The sequence below is a fragment of the Callorhinchus milii genome, unplaced genomic scaffold (genome assembly GCF_018977255.1).
Source record: "Callorhinchus milii isolate IMCB2004 unplaced genomic scaffold, IMCB_Cmil_1.0 Scaffold24, whole genome shotgun sequence".
NCBI classification, from domain to species: Eukaryota; Metazoa; Chordata; class Chondrichthyes; order Chimaeriformes; family Callorhinchidae; genus Callorhinchus; species Callorhinchus milii.
The window spans coordinates 5360921-5380922 of record NW_024704765.1 but is presented as its reverse complement, the minus strand read 5'-3'; the positions used below and the strand labels follow the sequence as shown (position 1 = coordinate 5380922).

Sequence of the window (20002 nt, the reverse complement as noted above, 5' to 3'; positions counted from 1 at the left end):
TCAAGACCTTTCTCTTTGACTGTGCCTTCAGCTCCCCTCTCGACTCTCTTCCCCCTCCTCGCTCCCTCCCTTCCCTCCCCTCAACCTGACCATTTCCCCCCAATGCTCGGGTCCTGACCCAACTGTACAGCGCCTTGGGACGTCCTCCCGACGTGAAAAGCGCTCAATAAATGGAATCTTCTTGTTGTTGTTGTTGTTGTGTGCTCTGTGCGCTGTTTCAGATGCACTGATGATTTTTATTATTATTAATAATAAGAGAGAATCTTGTAAATCAGCGCAAAGAGATCATTGAGAACTCAAAGCTCTTTCAGGGGCGATTTTAAAAATTGAATGCTTTAGATTTATAAAATGATAACATAAAATACACAAAAACAAACTTCAAATAATAACTTCAAATGGTCTTCAAATAAAATATAGTAATTTGGTCACGCAATCCACGACTGTTTGTGGGACACTGCTGTGCGCAATTGACAGTTAATTCACTTTACAGTACATTCTGTGATGCACTTTGAGACGTCTCGAAGACGTGATACGGTGCTATGTCGAATGTAAGGATTATTATTATCAAACAAAACAAGTTTGGGTCAGTTTCTGATTTGTATTCAGAAATGCCACAATCCCTCTCCAAGGGTAATGTGACAGGTTTCCTGCCAACAGACAAACGCAGAGCGACACAGATACTCTAAAAACAGCATTTGAAACCTTATCTAAATGAGCTGCTGAAGCTTTGAGTCCAGAAGCATTAAACAGCCTGAGAGAGTGTGAGGGTATCAACATGTTCGAGATCCGAGAAGGTGCATCTCAACAGATAAACAGTTCTTGACGTTAAGCATTGTATCTGAAAGATGGAAAGTTCAGGGACTTTTAGCTAAGAATCCACAAACAGCAAATGCTTCACAAATCAACTCAAATTAGAAAATGATGTGAAAACGAGAATAACTATAAATAAGATATTGTGAAGTCCTGTAGCTCAGTGGGTAGAGCACTCGCTTTGCAAGTGACAGACCTGAGTTCAATCCCAGGCAGAGGGCGAAACCTTGGGCAAGTTTCCTTACTCCACACAGAGCCTAATAATAATCCTCCAAAACCAAAAACAATAATAAATTGGTCATTTTCAATCCACGACTGTCTATGGGACATTGCTGTGCGCAATTGGCTGCCGCGTTCGCCCACAAATATACAGTCAATTCACTTTACAGTGTGTTCTGTGAAGCGCTTTGGGACATCCTCCGGACGTGAAAAGCGCTATATCAAATGCGAGGATTATTATTATTATAACAGAAATAACTGCGAAAGTCACTCGATTAGCCTTAGTGTCAATGATTTCAGCTGAAATCTGAGCAACATCTGTCTCTCGTAGAGAGGCGTGAGTTGTCCTGATTCACTTTGGGGTTTTTTATATACATCTATTATACATCTGTATTTATTACATATATATTTATATGAAAAAAATGCGAGGATCATTATATATATATATATATATTCAGAAGTTTGGCTGTTCAGCATTTCTCCACTTGTCTGTGTGGCCAATTACTGTTACCACTGCATTTGGTTTTGAGAGAAATGGGTGTTGTGAAGGAGCACAAATCCCCCCTCACACACACATTCACACACACACACCCCTCCTCTCTCACACACACACACTCACACACACACCCCTCCCCTCTCACACACACACACACACACCCCTCCCCTCTCACACACACACACACCCCTCCTCTCTCACACACACACACCTGCCCTCTCACACACACACACACACACACACCCCTCCTCTCTCACACACACACACACACCCCTCCCCTCTCACACACACCCCTCCCCCCTCACACACACCCCTCCCCTCTCACACACACACTCACACACACACACCCCTCCTCTCTCACACACACCCCTCCCCCTCACACACACACCCCTCCCCTCTCACACACACCCCTCCCCTCTCACACACACACCACACACCCTCCCCTCTCACACACACTCACACACGCACACCCCTCCCCTCTCACACACACCCCTCCCCTCTCACACACACACTCACACACACACACCCCTCCTCTCTCACACACACACTCACACACACACACCCCTCCCCTCTCACACACACACTCACACACACACACCCGTCCCCTCTCACACACACCCCTCCCCCTCACACACACACACCCCTCCCCTCTCACACACACCCCTCCCCTCTCACACACACACTCACACACCCGTCCCCTCTCACACACACTCACACACGCACACCCCTCCCCCCTCACACACACACCCCTCCCCTCTCACACACACACTCACACACACACACCCCTCCCCTCTCACACACACCCCTCCCCCCTCACACACACACACCCCTCCCCTCTCACACACACACACACACCCCCCCTCTCACACACACACACCCCTCCCCTCTCACACACACACTCACACACCCTCCCCCTCACACACACACACCCTCCCCTCTCACACACACACCCCTCCCCCCTCTCACACACACACACCCCTCCCCTCTCACACACACACTCACACACCCCTCCCCTCTCACACACACTCACACACACACCCCTCCCCTCTCACACTCACACACCCGTCCCCTCTCACACACACTCACACACACACCCCTCCCCTCTCACACACACTCACACACACACCCCTCCTCTCTCTCACACACACACACACACACACACCCCTCCCCTCTCACACACACACACCCCTCCCCTCTCACACACACTCACACACACACACCCCTCCCCTCTCACACACTCACACACCCCTCCCCCCTCACACACCCCTCCCCTCTCACACACACACTCACACCCCTCCCCTCTCACACACACTCACACACCCCTCCCCCCTCACACACCCCTCCCCTCTCACACACACTCACACACCCCTCCCCTCTCACACACACTCACACACTCCCCCCTCACACTCACACACTCCCCTCCCCTCTCACACACACACTCACACACACACACACCCCTCCCCTCTCACACACACTCACACACCCCTCTCCTCACACTCACACACACCCCTCCCCTCACACACACTCACACACCCCTCCCCTCTCACTCACACTCACACACCCCTCCCCCCTCTCACACACACACACTCCCCCTCACACACACACACTCCCCCTCACACACACACACTCCCCCTCACACACACTCCCCCTCTCACCCACAGCACAGGATGTAACGGAGCAAACCGAGTTGTTGTTGAAGTGCCCATCGCTCGGGTGGGGGTCGGGTCTCGGGGCGGAGTTGAGGTGAAGCGCTGTGAAGGGGACGAGTCTCCGCGTTCTGACGGACTCTCAGGTCAGTGAAACGTTACCATCTGCGGCTTCATTTTGTTTGATAAGAAATGATAACAATTTGACATTTTTCTTCCATTTGCCGCTCGGGGGGGAGAGGGGGAGAGAGGGAGAGGGGAGAGGGAGGGGGGGAGAGGGAGAGGGGGGGAGAGGGAGAGAGGGGAGAGAGAGAGGGGGAGGACACAGTCAAACGGCTCAGACTCGAGTCGCAACGCGTTTCCCTTTAGTTTATTAACCCCCAACACACCCCCAAACACCCCCCACACCCCCCCCACACACCCAAACACCCACACCCCCCCCCACACCCCCCACAGGGGACCGACGCGGAGCGTTTCTCTGGTGATGTTGTGCAATGAATGTTCGGGTTTGTTCCGTCTTTGTGCCGTTTGTCAGAGTCCCACTCGGTTCGCGGCGAGTTGTGGGGTTTGGGCCCTCCCGAGGACGTCACTAACACGGACACGAATCCGCTGCCCCTCCCGCGAGCGGCGCGGGTCAGGGAGAGGGGGGAAGGGGAAGGGAAGGGCCGCGCGGGGCTGACGGCCCGTGAGGGGAGCGCCGGTGAGGCTGTGAGAGGCCCAAAATGGCGCTCGTTCTCTCCTTAACCTTTATTTGGAAGAGCGGCACTGCGCCCCGACAGCGGAATGGGGGTCTCTCCGGAACCCCAACGCCCTCCCCCCCCGTTGGCCGGCACCGAGGCGGGAGGGAGGGAGGGAGGGAGGGTGTGGGGTCTCCCGACAGCTTCGCGGCTCTTCTGTTTGCGGACGATGCTGTGCCGCGGGCGGCCTCGTCCGGGGACCTTCTGGGCCGCCGCCGCCATCTTGAGCGCCGAGTCTCATTGTCTCATTGTTGTCGAAGTAAGTGTGTGGTATTTTTTTTTCAATTTAGATGTTGTGGTTCTTCTTACTGTTTGGCCGCCTTCGCCTGGTCAGCGGCTGTGGCCGAGGAGAATATCTAACCCGTGGACAGTGCTGCCCGATGTGTCCTGTGGGTGAGTCCTCACCTTACAGCGCGGAGAGAGGCCATTTGGCCCATCGCGCCTTTGACGGCGCTTTGACAGAGCTACAAAACCAGTCCCACTCCCCCGCTCTGACCCCACAGCCCTACAGTTGTTTCCTTCTTAAGTACCGATCCGATTCCCTTTTGAAAGCTCTGATCAAATCTGCTTCCACCGCCCTTTCAGGTAGTGCAACTCTCTGGGTAAAAAGAAAATCTCCTCGTCTCCCCTCTGGTTCTTTTTGCCAATTATCTGCTATTATTATTATTATTATTATTATTATCTGCGTCTTCTGGTTACTGACCCATTCGCCAGTGGAAACAACTTCTCCCTCTCCGCTCTTATTCAAAAACCTTCATAATTTTGAACGCCTCGATTAAATCTACCCTCAACCTTTTCTGCACTAAAGAGAATAATCACAGCCTCTCTTGTCTCTCCACGTAACTGAAGTCCCTCAACCCTGGTATCGTCGGGGGCCCTTCTTTCTCAAAATGCTGAATATATTTACAAGATTATTTTTAGCAGCTGAATTGGAAAATGGAAACAAAATCAGTTAGTTGATGCTTATTGTAAACCATATCATCAGCCAACTTGCGAAATGTTCAATTCAGTCTCATCCATCGGGACCAAACTCACAGAAAGTCATCCAATGTTGAGGTCCCCTATTTAAACTGATTTGCTTAAAAACTCCTAAGTTACATATTACTGCAATCTTATGTCAAATGTATTGGTCTGGTTCAGTTGGTGATACTCTCACCTCTGAGTTGTGGGTTCAAAGCCCATATTGGCACTGCACCGCATTGAAAAATTCACAATTCTCGGCTGACACTGCACTACAGTCCTGGGTATACACTGCATTGTTTGAGATGTCGTCCTTCGAATGACACATGAAATAAATTAAGGTTCCATTTGCCTGTTTTGGTAGATGTTAAAGAACCCTAATGGCATTATTGGAAAAGAGAAGGGAGTTTCTCCCACTGTTTTGCCTGACAATCGGTCAAACAAAATTGGTCATTCCCTTTAAGGCTGTCAGTGGGACATTGCTATGTAGAAATCGTCTCCAGAAAATATTTGAAGTCATAAAATAACTATATATAGCATAAAATATCAGGTATTAGTACATTTGATATAGTGCCTTATCACATCAACGAGACGTCGCAAAGCGCTTCACAGAATATATTGTAAAGTGAATTGACTGCATTTCTGTGGCAGTAGAGAATGAGAAGGTAATTAGGATTCAGTCATTTTTTTAATGTTCTCCAGTGAAGTGTTTTGTGGGGAAGAGTTACAGTATCAGACCAAATATCTTAGTTCAGTATTGCTAACTTTTGCTAATATGTGTTTATATTTCAGGAAGTCGAGTGTCAAAACATTGCACAGCAATGACCAACACTGGATGCAGAGTTTGCACTCAAGGTGAATACATCGACCATCCCAATGGGCTGGAAAAATGCCTCAAGTGTGACAGTTGTGATTCAGGTAAATGTTACACTAATTTCATGACAAACTCTGTATTTTGTCAGGAATGTTTATTAACAAATGAGCATTGTAAAATGCAGTCAAAACACAGGAGCGAGGAGCAAAATGGGTATTGATGAAAGAGTAACAGAGGTCTGTAGTTTATTGGAGTAATAGTTAGTCTGTGTGGATACAATCGAGAAAAAGTGAATTGACTGTATATTTGTGGGTGAAATATACATTGTTTACACTCTGCAGCATTGAACCTTCACTGAATCTCATGATTTTTTATTTTTAGGATTGGGACTTTTAGATGCACAGCAATGCACCTCTCTCCAAAATACTATTTGTCATTGCAAAGAGGGTTATTTCTGTGTGGAGAAGAAAGGGAGTGGATGTGAGATGTGCAGAAAGCACAGCCTGGGTCCTGTAGGTGAAGGAGTTAAAAAGAAAGGTAAGGTGTGAGATTAAAGCTTTACTGTGAATCCGCTCGACTGGCTCCGGCCTCCTGTAAGTCCCTCGTGCCCTCCGTTCTACCAGCGATGGCCGCGCTTTCATCCACTACGCCCCGAAACTCTGGAACACTCTTCCTCTACCCTCCGCCTTGCCCTGTCCTTCCAATCTTCAGATCGCACCTGAAGACTTTCCTCTTCTACAGTCACCTCCCCCTCGCTCGGTGTCGTGCTCCACCACTGTCAAGCGCTCTGGGACGCTGCCCTGCGTGAGGGGCGCTATATACATGCAAGTTGTTGTTGTTTGTTTCTGTGATCGTAGGAATTATTCTCACGTTTATGATACAATTTGCTTCACACAGTGTGGCTGTGCTTCACAGAAACTGCCTTCCTCCACAGTGCTACAGGCACTCCCTCACCCCAAGTCAATGCAGCCAGTACTAAACTGTGGAGTCCTGTAGCTCAGTGGTTAGAGCTCTCGCCTTGCAAGCGAGACACCTGGGTTCAATTCCAGACAGGGTGAAACCTTGGGCAAGTTTCCTTACTCCATGCGCCTAATAATAATCCTTCCAAAACAAAAATAAATTAGTCATTTTCAATCCACGACTGTTTGGGGGACGCTGCTGTGCGCAATTGGCTGCCGCGTTTTGCCCACAAATATACAGTCAATTCACTTTACAGTATATTCTGTGAAGTTCTTTGAGACATTGAGCAGACATGAAAAGCGCTATATCAAATGCAAGGATTATTATTATTTATAAATTAGTTGGTGTCCACACACAACCACAAGGCCCTCCTCCAACCTTCAGTCGTGACAAACACTGTTGTCAGAATAGGCTGTAAAATAGTAACAGTCTCTGTCAAAGACTCCTTCACAGGGCAAACTTAGCTGAGTTAAGATTCTCCAATATTCTGTGGTTGCATATGTATTTTCAGGAACAATCTGGGAAGACACTGTGTATGAAAAGTGTCCTCATGGAACATATTCAAATAATGTTTCTACTGAAGCGTGTAAACCATGGACTAAGTAAGTACTTTATAAGTCATCTGGGAATATAGAATTAACTGTATTGGAAATGGGAACAATGACAATAAATTACATTTGTACAGCGCCTTTCACGTCAGGCGGACATCTCACCAGAAAACAGGAGTTGTCGCTCAGTACAGGGTACTGTACAACTCTTAAGATTCAAGTGTTTCTGAATATTCCCATTTAGCCCCAAAGTACCAATAGTGTATCTAATTCAAACTGTAGTGGTAGAAAGATTTTGCTAATAAGTAATGCTTAAATGTGTTAGGATAAGTCATGGGCAAAATCTATAGTTTGTCTGATTAATTATTCTGCTTTTGCCCAGATGTGAAGAATTGAACAAGCTTGAGGTTGGACCAGGAAACTCTTCCGTGGATGCAGAGTGCAAAGAGAAGACAAACATAGCACTTATAGTATTGTCTATTGTAATACCTGTAGTGATTGTAGTGATTGGTGTTGGAATTTTGTGGTGGAAGAGACAAGCTGTGACAAAGTGTACAGGTTTGTGGCTTTAATACTATTGTTTTCTGAACCAACACATTTTTATTCTTTGTTTTGTATCAGTCAAATTAGAAATATTCTTCTTCTTTAGACGGGTGTTGGACTCACGCGGATGCCGTCCGGGCCACAAAATATTGTCCAAGGGACACACAATGTCCAACTTCAGGACCTCCCCCAACAGCGAATGATCCTCTCATAGCAGCGTCAGGAACCGAAGGTCAGTAAAAGGACCTGTTTGCCGTCCCTTCAGCTCGAGAGAGATTTCCTGACACTGCAGCGCATTGAGCTTTGGGGAGGAACAATATCAGCCGTTACTGAGTCTTGTCAGGAAGCCCCTCCCCAGCTGAGAGGAGAGGAACTGAGAGAGTGTGTGAGAGGAGAGGGAGAGAGTATTTGTGTGAGAGAAAGCGTGAGGGAGAGAGAAAAAACCACTTGCATTTATATAGCGGTCTTCATGCGGAGTAATGTCCCGGAGTGCTTGACAGTGGGGGAATCTGACACCGAGCCGGGGTAGAGGGAGGGGAGAGGTGACCGTAAGCACAATCAAAAAGCAAAGTCTTTTCTAGGCGGGATTTGAAAGTGGGGAGGGAGGGGGCAAGCCGGGGGGGTTGAGGGAGAGAGTTCTAGAGTTTCATAGCCTATTGGGTGAAGGCACGGCCACTGATGGTGGAGGGGACGAGGGACAAACGAGGTCTCCGACTCGCTCCTTCCCCTCTTTCGAAGCACGTCAAGATCATCTTTTCCCCTCCCACCCCACCTCCCTCGGCTCTCACCCCCAGCTCAGGTGTCCAGCAAACAGTGTCAAGAGCTTTGAGACATCTTTCCTACGTGAAAACGGTGCTGTGTAAGTGTTGTGTTTCTGGAAGAGAAATATTGCTTATATGGCCCACGGACGTTTATCAAATACGGCATCCGGTCCTCAGCCGCCAAAAGGTTGTACCATCCTGACCTACATGAAGGATGTTATATAAAATGCCCCGCCCTTCTGCCATTTCCCTTAATACCTCTACTAACATATCTGCTTAACTTCCTTTTGGAAATTTGCTGAACATTTTTATTAGTGACTCCAGTAGATTTGTTTTTCTTGTATTATTATAACATTGGCATAATAGCCCAAAGACTTGGAAACTGTAATCAATTGATACATATTCTTTCTATTAACTGACTGTATTTTTCTTGCAGCAAATGATGTTGACAAAACACAATTAGGAAACAATCAGAAAGAGGTACATTAAATGTTACTATCTTTATGTGAAATGTATTGTCTAAAAACTTGAGTTCAAAATTATAAAGATAAAATAGTGGTATTCTAATGCTGCGTTAAGGATTATTATCCACATAAAAATGATCAGTAATTCTAAGTTAACTTAATTCCTTTTTTTTCTTTTGCAGGAGGATGTGAATTTGTCGATACAAATCTCTAACGAACGTCATGATTCAGGAATTGGTAGTTCAGATACCAGTCACAGGACTAATTTAGGAAATAGAAGGAGCAGCAAAACACCTGAACTACAAGATCACTCATTGAGAGGGTTGGAAGTGCTTGGATTGACGTTTGTGGAACTTCAGACTTGAAAACAAGTGTGTGCAGATCTTTTGGTGATGGGCAGCCAGAGGAGCAGACGCCAGGGCAGATACAAGGAAAGGTGATGGAAACCAACTCACTGCACTCATTTGAAAAGTAGTTTGAGGCAGTGATGTAGGTATGGTGGGGTGGGTGTTCTGGAGGTATGAGATTGGATATGCCGGAAGGTCATCATAGAGATCAATCTTGTGATCATGATCTTCTCATCTCACCCTGGAGAGAATCATCCTTCTTGTCTAAATCCGCAGAGCACAGGAGAGAGTTGGCAGAAGGAATCACATGAGGAAGTATATTGTCTTATAACTCTGAATCCTCTTAAACAGAAGTAACATTTCTTCTAATAATACAACCCTCTTCCCCCCCAAAAAAACGAAGGCAATGATAAGTCCAAACTGAGGTGGAAGTAAATATATGGCCTTTTCTGTGACTGAGGCCGAGACTTGAAGTTACTTCAGTTTTGTCCTTTGGTTAGTCCACATTTGGAGATCTGTGTACAGCTCTTGTTGCAATATTACAGGAAGGATATAGCAATGGTGAGAGTACAGTGAAGGAGTCCTGTAGCTCAGTGGTTAGAGCACTCGCCTTACAAGCGAGACACCTGGGTTCAATTTCAGGCAGAGGGCGAAACCTTGGGCAAGTTTCCTTACACTTTCCTTACACAGAGCCTAATAATATTCCCTCCAAAACCCAAAACAATAATAAATTGGTCATTTTCAATCTATGACTGTTTGTGGGACATTGCTGTGCGCAATTGGCTGCCGCGTTCGCCCACAAATATACAGTCAATTCACTTTACAGTGTGTTCTGTGAAGCGCTTTGGGACGTCCTCCCGACGTGAAAAGCGCTATATCAAATGCAAGGATTATATTATTATTATTATGGACCCGACGTGCAGTAGCAGCAGATGGGCCACAGAGGGCGCGGCTGAGCACAGCTATGTGCCAGCGCATCGGCGCCTCCAAGTGGCACAGCAGTGGTAGCGCAACTAGTTACCAAACGCTCAAGAGGCCGGGAACGCCCAGCGGGTCAGGCAGCATCTATGGAGAGGGGAAAGTGGGTCAACGCTTCGGGGTCCGCGGCTCTTCGTCAGAATTCAGTTGTGAGGAAAGGTCGTGGACCCGAAACCTTGACTCCCTTTCCTCTCTCCGCAGACCCCGCCTGACTTGCTGAGCGTTCCCGGCCTCTTATTCTGTGGGAGAAGTAGATTTGTCATTTTGAGGCTGTCAGAGCAAAAGTGTTGATCTGCATTGTGAACATTGTTCGGATGCGTTGAAGCGCGTTCTGATGCCATCAACGCCACACGGCAGTTTGCGGAGAGAGTTAGGGAGCTGAGCCAAGAGGAATAAAACAGTCTTAATGTCAGCTTGAGGGTGACTGGTTTGTATAGGTTCAGCCGGCGGTAATAAATCTTATTGAGTGACCAAATTATTATTACAGAGGGTTATTATTACAGAGGCCTGTGCAGTAAGGAAACTTGCCTAATGTTTGCCCTGCCCGCGAATCAAACCCAGGTCCTCTCGCTCGCCAGGCAAATGCTCTAAACAATACTACAGGACTCCCAAGTAAAGCAATAAAGTTTAGTGTAACCACAAGTGGTGCAGCGAAGAACTTTTTTTAATTAGGCCACAGAGGCTGTAAATAACCATTTTTTTTATAACCTTGAAAACGCCACCAGTCGGCGCTTCACACCAATGGGTCCTGTTGTTTGTGTAACAAAAACCCGGGTCAGAAAATTATTTTAAAACGAAAACAGCAGAAACTCCCAAAAAGTCACTCGATCGTGGTTTGAAAGAGTCAATGTTCCATGTTTCAGCTGAAAGCTCAGCAAAATTTCTCTCTTGAAGAGAAGCGTGAATTGGCTCGATGAGCATTCACAGCACTTGTTTTTTTACAGAAGTTTCGGTTTTGCTGTTAACCATTTCTCACTCTGTCTGTCGCCAGTTGCTGTTACAATTCAATTTTGTTTTTAGGAAAAAAACGAGGACGGTCAGTGAGAGAGTTGAAGGAGGCACAGCTCAGGTTACTGTGACACAAAGGAGCTTCCGCGCCCCCACACCCACACACACACACATATTAGACTGAAAGCAACAACGAACTCATATTGTCTTCTAAACTGACACTCCAATGCAGTGCTGGGAATGTGCTGCGTTGTTGGAAGTGCGTCATTCAGATGAAAGATTAAACTATGTCTGAGTTTCTCTCTCCCAGTGCTCTGGCCAACAATCCCTTGGATAAAATTGCTCATTCACTCCATGGATGTTTGTGGGACTATCAAAGGCTCCATTAAATTTGAAACAGAAAGTGCTTTTTCCACTTCCTCTATCGGTGAAACTATCAAACCACGTCTGATATGATGTGCAACTGCCCACTTTGACTTTGTTCAAAGGTGAAAGAACATTTGGATTTGTTTGGAAGCTTCTGGATTGTACACTGCTGTGGGTTGCACTCCCTTTGAAAGTGAGAGACCTGAGTTCAATTCCAGGCAGAGGGCGAAACCTTGGGCAAGTTTCCTTACTCCACTCCACACAGAGCCTAATAATAATCCCTCCAAAACCCAAAACAATAATAAATTGGTCATTTTCAATCTACGACTGTTTGTGGGACATTGCTGTGCGCAATTGGCTGCCGCGTTCGCCCACAAATATACAGTCAATTCACTTTACAGTGTGTTCTGTGAAGCGCTTTGGGACGTCCTCCGACGTGAAAAGCGCTATATCAAATGCAAGGATTATTATTATTATTAACTTGTGATGCATTTGCCAGGCTCAATTTTTGTCAGATAGGTGAGGCAATGCCTCTTGTACCAACATAGTTGTGACTCCTGGGTTCCTGCTCATTGCGAGGTATACAGAGGCGTGGATTCAAATGCTGCTTTTAGAGCATTTGTGTCGCTCTGCGTGTGCCAGGTTTCACCTGCTCAGTCTCTTCTTCAGTGGCTGTTATTGCTACAACAGCACTTAGTGCTTTCACCCTCTCACTGTGTTCCCTCCAATCATTACAATACAATATTTCTTGGTTTCTGTGTTTACTAGAATGCTGCTGCTCTCATTCCTATCATTGAATTTTTTTTAATGTGTTCACAACTTTCCTCAAAGGGATATTATGAAATGCTGAAATTTGACCTCTGTGCTGTTTCATTTTGGCTCTGATGCTAATGAATTATTAGTAATAATGAATGAATTATTCGAGCTCTTTGTGTTTTCGTTTTTTTTAGAAGCTCCACAGATGCGGCCTGACTTGCTCAGTGTTCCCAGCAACTTCTGTTTCTATTGGAGAAGAAGTCGTTTGAACGTGTGCTGCTCTCTCAAGTGTTAAATAATGATTCACGTAGGCAGGCAGTATGTAGCTCGTGTTTATTGCAAAATCTCTGGAGGCGTCAGAGTGTGATTTGCATCTTTTAATTTGGTTGAGTGGAGAACATGCAAAACTAAAACATTTAAGCATTTTCCCCCACTGACAAAATAACCAGCTGACTGTCTGTATGTTATACTTCCAGTGATAAGCACCCATGTGATTCGGGTTGATTAGCGGCTTATCACGCTAGTTGGCTTGGCAGCAAATTATGTTTATAATAGTACAAAGTTCAGGAATTACCCTTGTCTACTTCAACATTTTTATTAAGGGGAACAATACAGACTGTGTTGTTCACTGAGGAAGTTCACGAGGCAAAACCTAACATCTTGTTTTTTCCTCCATGGATGTGAAACTTGCAGAACAAGAGCTTTACTGAGTGCCGGTTAGGACACAGCTGCCTCAGGTCTTATGAAAGCATTTGATCGTTGCAGCTGCATACTTAAAGATAAGCCGTTGGGTGGATCTGTGTTGGTTCAAGATAATCTTGGGCTAAAGATGTCTCAGTGGTTGAATTATCCTTAGCAGCCCCCCACCCCCCCCCCCCCATCGCTCAAACAAGGCCTACATCTTGTAATGTAAATATGTTTTAGAGTTTTCCGAGAAGCTTGGCAGACAGTGATCTCAATGATAAGCTGATGGGTTTAACCGGTTAAACTAGCAGTAAGCCAACCCGAAGCCTTGGTTCTTGCCAACCTGAGGCTGATACACTCAGCTAACAGTTAAGCTCCTGTTAACCCTGCGCCAAAGCCCCAACAGGGAGGGTGGTCCTTGCTGGACAAAGCGGGAAAGTTTGCCAGACAGCGATATCAATGGCAAGTTATGGGGTTTTAGCTCGTTAGACTCCAGCGATTATCCCAATGCCTTGACTCTTGCCAACCTGCGCCAAATACTTTCTGGAATTAGGTAAGCAGAATACTTCCCTCCAGGGAGAGAGAGAGAGAGAGTGTGCATTCCATTCCAACAACCTATCTCTGGGATCTCCATGCGTAGGTGGGATGCATGAAATTCTCGGTTTAGTTTGGATATTCTTAAGCACAGTGTTGTGCCTCCGCAGGTGTCAGACACTCAGCTGGGCAGAAAAATGGCATATGCATGATATATAGCCTAGTCCTGATCCTCAAGCACGATAATGGTAATAGTTTCCGCATATGTCAACAGGATGAGCAAAAAACCATGATTAATTGTGGTCTTTAGTCGTATCTAATGCTGATTGCTCGCTCCCGGCCTCTGCGTAGGTGTTTTGGCTGCAACCCCGACCTGAGCCGCTCCCCCTGAAAATGTTGCTGCTCCCACTCCCCACACTCTGCTACTCCCACTCTGCCCTTCTCTCCCAACGCCCTCCTCGCTTTCTCTCTCCTGGACTCCACCATTACCACACTCTCCTCCGTGAGGCTCATCATGGCTAACCCTCTACCATCCCTCCTCTCTCTCCCTCAAAATACTTCTAGTTTACCAACCCCCAAACCTCCTGGCTCCTTCCTCACTGATATCTCGGCTCTCCTCTCACTCCTGTCCCTCTGCACTGAGCACCTGCTCGTAATGGGTGATTTCAACCTCCACCTAAACTCAAAACAATAAAAACACACAACACAATGCAGAGCAGTGTTGCCATGTTTTTATTTTAATAAAATAATAATAATTCTTGGAATTGATATAGGGCCTTATCACAACAACAACAAAATTACATTTATAGAGCGCCTTTCACGTCAGGAGGACGTCCCGAAGCACTGAACAGTCAGGTGTTGGGGGCCCGAGCATGGGGAGGGGTGGTGTGGATGGCCTTGAAAGTGAAGACGAGGATCTTGAATTTGATCCTCTGGGGGATGGGGAGCACGTGGAGTCGGGCGAGGGTGGGGGTGATGGGGTCACGGAGCCTGGTGCGTGAGAGTACATGAGCTGCAGAGTTTTGGATGATCTGCAGCTTGTGAAGGGAAGAGTAGGGAAGGCCGATGAGGAGGGCGTTCCCATAGTCGAGCCTTGATGTGACGAATGCGTGGGTGAGGGGTGAGGCAGTAGTGCAGTCTGGCAATGTTGCGGAGGTGGTGGTAGGCAGTGCCGGTCATGGCGCGGATGTGGGGGAGACAGGACAGTTCAGGGCCAAACAAGACAACCAGGTTCCTGACTGGCTTAATGAGGTTGAGTGCGCAGCCGTGGAGGCTAATGCTGCCAGCGCCTGAGATTGCAAGCCAATCAGGAGGGCCTCGGTCTTGCTGACGTTGAGTTGGAGAAAGTTGGCCCTTGGCCAGGACTTGATGTGGGACAGGCAGTCGGTCAGGACAACAACAACAAGAACAAGATTCCATTTATAGAGCGCCTTTCACGTCGGGAGGACGTCCCAAGGCGCTGTACAGTTGGGTGAGGACCCGAGCATTGGGGGGAAATGGTCAGGGTGAGGGGAGGGAAGGGAGGGAGCGAGGAGGGGGTAGAGAGTCGAGAGGGGAGCTGAAGGCATGGTCAAAGAGAAAGGTCTTGAGACCGGCCTTGAAGGAGGAAAGGGAGGAGGTGGCGAAGGCACTGGGGGATAGAGTTCCAGAGCCTCAGGGCTGAGAGGCTGAAGGTCCGGCCACCGATGGTAGGGCGGTTGGGGCGGGGGATGTGGAGCAGACCGTAGCCAGAGGAACGGAGGGTACGGGCAGGTAGGTAGGGGGATAGTAGGTCAGAGAGGTAGGAGAGGGCAAGGCCGTGAATGGCCTTGTAGGTGAGGATGAGGATCTTGAAATCGATCCTCTGGGGGATGGGGAGCCAGTGGAGGCGAGCGAGGGTGGGAGTGATGTGGTCGCGGTGTCTGGTGCGGGACAGTACACGAGCTGCAGAGTTCTGAATGACCTGCAGTGTGGAGGGAGGTGTCGGGAAGGCCGGCGAGGAGAGAGTTCCCATAGTCGGCAGTAGTCCTGGAGTTCAGGGTGGAGGCGGAGAGGTAGAGTTGGGTGTCATCTGCACACATGTGTAAATTTACCCCGTGTCTGCAGATGATGTCACCAAGGGGGAACATGTAGGGGGTGAAGAGGAGGGGACCAAGGACAGAGCCCTGAGGAACACCGCACGAGATGGTGCGGGGGCTGGAGGAGAAGCCATTTGCTGCGACAAAGTGGAGGTGGTGTGAAAGGTAGGACCTGAACCAATCAAGGACAGAACCTTGAAGGTTGGGTGGAGGAGGATTGAGTGGTTCACGGTGTTAAAGGCGGCAGAGAGGTCAAGGAGGATGAGGAGGCAGAGGGAGCCCTGGTCACACATGGTCAGGATGTTGTTTGTGACCTTGACCAGAGCAGTTTCCGTGCTGTGGGCAGCACGGAAACCCGATTGGAGGGGTTCATGGAGTGAGTGAGTGAGTGAGTGAGTGAGTGAGTGAGAGGAGAGGAAAGAGCGAAGCTGGGAGGCAACAGCTCTCAAGGACCTTGGATAGGAAGGGGAGATTTGAGATGGGCCGGTAGCTAGATAGCTGTGATGGGTCGAGAGGTTTCTTCAAGGTGGGGTGATAGTGGCTGTTTTGAGGGGGGAAGGAACAGTGTCAGGGAGTGGTTAATGATGTTGGCGAGTAGTGGGGCGAGGAGGTGGAGCTGGGATTTAAGGAGAAAGGTGGGGATGGGGTCCAGAGAGCACCTGGTGGGCTTCATGGAGGGTGGGGGAATGAGGGTGACAGAAGGCACCAACAAAGAGGGTCTTGAGACAGGTCTTGAAGGAGGCAATGGAGGGGTTGAGGCGGGGTTACTGCAGGATGGAGTTCCAGAGGTTGGGAGCAGAGTGGCAGAAGGCCCGCCCGCCACTGATGCGGCAGGCGAGGCGGAGGACGTGAAGCAGGCCTGAGTCAGATAAACAGAGTTGGTAGGGAGTTAGAAGGTTGCAGAGGGTGTGGAGGGCATTGAAGGTGAGGAACAGGATCTTGAACTGTATCTTTTGTGTGATGGGAAGACAGTGGAGTCGGGCGAGGATGGGGATGATGGGGTCGCGGTGTCTGGTGCGGGAGAGGACATAGCCTATGGAGGAAGGAATTGGGGTGGCCGTGAAGCAGGGAGTTTGCATAGCCGAGCCTGGATGTTATAAATGTGCGTGTGAGGGTCTCGGCACCTGCGTTGTGAGAGAATGGCAGAGACGGGCAATGTTGCGGAGTTGGGGGAAGGTCATGGCGCAGATGCGGTATAGAAAGGATAGTTGAGGGTCAAACAAGACGCCAAGATTCTGGACTGGATTAGCAAGGCGGAGTGTGCATCCTTGGATGATGATTCTGTCAGCGCTGACGGGAGCCAGTCAGGAGAGCCCCGGTCTTATTGATGTTCAACTGAAGGAAGTTAATAATAATAATAATAATAATAATAATAGTTAGCTCTCATCCCGACTTGATGTCCGACAGACATTCTGTCAGGACAGCAGTGGCCCTGGAGTCGAGGGTGGAGGCAGAGAGGTAGAGTTGGGTATCACCCGCATACATGTGGTTCTGACGAAGGGCCGTGGACCTGAAACATTGACTCACTTTCCTGTCTCCATAGATGCCGCCTGACCTGCTGAGCGTTCCCGGCCACTTCTGTTTTTTGTTCCCATATTGGAGCCTTTGGATGGTACAGCTCGTCATTTATAACATTATTTTGGAGGGATTGATTATTTCAAACCCGGCTCTTGCCAGGCAAGTGCTGCGCCCACTACACTCTGGAGACTTGGAGATGGTGCGGGGGCTGGAGGAGAAGCCATTTGCCACGACAAAGTGGAAGCGGTGTGAAAGGCAGGACCTGAACCAATCATGGCGAGCTTCATTATTTAGCAAACAACATCTGATTTACTGGAAATCCTGAGATCCTCTGAGGAAACACGTGACTGAGCTGCTCCCTCCCCCCAGTGAATGTGAAAGTGTTGACAGATGAAGGAACTTTGCTCGCTGTTGTTGTGGAAGCCGCCGAGGCAGTAATTGCTGCTCTTTCTCTCTCACTCACGGACATTTACTGGCCGTTCCCACAGATGGTTCTGCTTCTCTATTCACGAGGGGATCGGGCGGGCAAGAGAAAGGGAAGGGTCGCGCGGCTGACGGGCTGTCAGGTCAGTAAAAGTCACACCTGAAGGTTAACATTTCTGTTGTAATATAATTTGATGTTGTTTCCTTACATTTGATGCGGTGGCCGCTCGGGGGGTGGGGAGGGTGGGGTGGGGGGGGGGGGCGACAGGACAAACATACAACGGCTTAGACTGGGTTTGCGAAGGGTTATTCGGTTGTGTTAACCTCAAAGTGAGTTGCCGGAACCAAAATTGAATGCGATGAAGTGGCGCCTTCTGGTGGCAGAGGACGTTACTGTAGGGGGGGCCTCAGCACCCTGATAGGGGTGATTTCAAGATCCTCATCCTCACCTACAAGGCCATTCACGGCCTTGCTCCCTTCTACCTCTCCAACCTACTATCCCCCTACCTACCTGCCCGTACCCTCCGTTCCTCCGGCTCCGGTCTGCTCCACGTCCCCCGCCCCAACCGCCCTACCATCGGTGGTCGGGCCTTCAGCCTCTCAGCCCCGAGGCTCTGGAACTCCATCCCCCAGTGCCTTCGCCGCTTCCTCCCTTTCCTCCTTCAAGGCCGGTCTCAAAACCTTTCTCTTTGACCTTCAGCCTTCAGCTCCCCTCTCGACTCTCTTCCCCCTCCTCACTCCCTCCCTCCCCTCCCCTCACCCTGACCATTTCCCCCCTGCTCGGGTCATGACCCAACTGTGCAGCGCCTTGCGACGTCCTCCTGACGTGAAAGGCGCTTTATAAATGGAATCTTGTTGTTGTTGTTGTAGGGGCGGGGTCTCTGCACCCTAATCAGGGCGGGGCCTCAGCATCCTGATAGGGGCAGGGTCTCTCGAGAGCATGCGTGTTACTAAACTTTCCTTGCTACAGCTTTTATATTAAATATTATTAAATTCTACTGTTACTTTCTGTTTTCGACCATATTTTGTAAACCAAATCCAGGGATGTGTACAAAAAAAATGAACTCAGTACAATTCCCGATAGTGGAGAAACGTGTTGGATTCACGGCTGTGTTGCTCAGTTTGTTGTTTAACTTGAGATGGATGAAATTTGGCCCCAGAGACACCATACCTCATCCCAGGACTGTCCCCGGAAATAATAATAATCCTTGGATTTGATATAGAGCGTTATCACGTCTTCGAGACGTCTCAAAGAGCTTCACAGGATAAACTGTAATCAGGAATGCGTGGTCATCCTATATAAGTTTGCATGTAGAACAATGAATAAAGAAATGCCTATTATGATTAGTGTGATTTATCTCGGGGTTTGCAACTGTGGTTTGAATTCTTGAAATAAATCACCAGCTGGTGACCATCCTCTGAGTGTGTGTGTGGGGGCAAGAGAGGTGGTGGTGGGGTGGAGAGGTGGTTGGGGAGAGGGAGGTGGTGGGTAGATGGAGGTGGTGGGTGGGAGAGAGGGAGGTGGTGGGGGTGTTAGAGGGAGGGGGGGGAGGGAAGTGGTGCGGGGGTGAAGGTAAGCAAAGTTTCCTTGGGGCTAGCCAGCTCTATGGCAATATCAGACTGGAGTCAATCCTCTCTGGTGGTCTTGACTGTCCAGCTCCTCGCCAGGCAGATCTGCAGTCCTTCAAGGGACTGCTGATGGCAAACCCACCAGCCTGGCTCATCAGCAACGCTTGGAAGGGTAGACCAGTCACTGGAGGCAGGGCTTCTTCTCATTCAGCTACTATTAACCCTGCAGACCCAAACCAAAAGGGGTAGGTTGGACAAGCAGGGCAAAGCTTCCCAGGCAGTGGGTGTAATGGCAAGTCAACAGGAGCCATTGTGAGAAGAGTTCATGCCTTAAGTAAATGATCTGTCCCTTCAAGTCCTGGTCTAAGCCAAGTTGTCTGGTTTGTCATCAACACTGTCTTGGAATACTGCAGAACTGCCCGACAGTACACATTCCATTCCAACAATCTTACTCTGGAATTTCCACGTGTAGGTGGGATGTACGGCATTCTCGGTTTGGTTGGATACTCTTTAGCATGGTGATGGGTTGGCTGGTCTGGCATCAACGGTGCCATAGTGTGCTGCGGACCTGCCTACATCCCACCTACTCAATTATATGCCATTGCCAGGCACAGCATTGGCACAAACTCAGGCCCAAAGTTACACTTCTGACAATGCAGCTCTCTCCCAGTTGTGCAGTAGAGTGAACTTGTGACATGTTTGTGTTTTTCAGGCTCTCATCCTCCGTGTTAGTGATTTGTTATGCACGTAAAGGGGAAGTAAAGTGATGTCTTTCAGGGTTGAATTCCTATTACATAAAAAAGGTAATAGTTTTATTGCTGATATATTGTGGAAATATCTATGGTAGAATGTCCTCTTTACTGT

At 48.4% G+C, this 20002-nt stretch overlaps 1 protein-coding gene across 4 annotated transcripts; it reads left to right on the top strand.

The window, feature by feature from the left end:
* Positions 1-3173: 3173 nt before the first annotated feature.
* Positions 3174-17495, top strand: LOC103172500 (tumor necrosis factor receptor superfamily member 14-like). Of its 4 annotated transcripts, none has more exons than XR_006085707.1 (10): positions 3174-3317; positions 4199-4301; positions 5661-5786; positions 6064-6219; positions 7154-7244; positions 7573-7748; positions 7840-7965; positions 8931-8974; positions 9141-9394; positions 17172-17495. XR_006085707.1 is itself a non-coding variant. In XM_042343485.1 (9 exons), the coding sequence occupies exons 2-9, from the start codon at positions 4199-4201 to the stop codon at positions 9321-9323; spliced, it is 1005 nt and encodes a 334-aa protein (XP_042199419.1). In that variant the 5' UTR covers positions 3174-3317; the 3' UTR covers positions 9324-9929. The 4 variants fall into 4 exon arrangements, 1 of the variants encoding a protein (XP_042199419.1); XR_006085706.1 differs by lacking the exon at positions 17172-17495 and adding an exon at positions 12548-13457; XR_006085705.1 differs by lacking the exon at positions 17172-17495 and adding an exon at positions 10485-10795.
* Positions 17496-20002: the final 2507 nt, after the last annotated feature.

Bases quoted from the DNA above. Each gene is read 5' to 3' on its own strand.
- LOC103172500 (XM_042343485.1), top strand. From the start codon at position 4,199: ATGTTGTGGTTCTTCTTACTGTTTGGCCGCCTTCGCCTGGTCAGCGGC. The intron at 4,302-5,660 runs GTGAGTCCTCAC...TTTATATTTCAG, and splicing joins CTGCCCGATGTGTCCTGTGG to GAAGTCGAGTGTCAAAACAT. The intron at 7,749-7,839 runs GTTTGTGGCTTT...CTTCTTCTTTAG, and splicing joins AGCTGTGACAAAGTGTACAG to ACGGGTGTTGGACTCACGCG.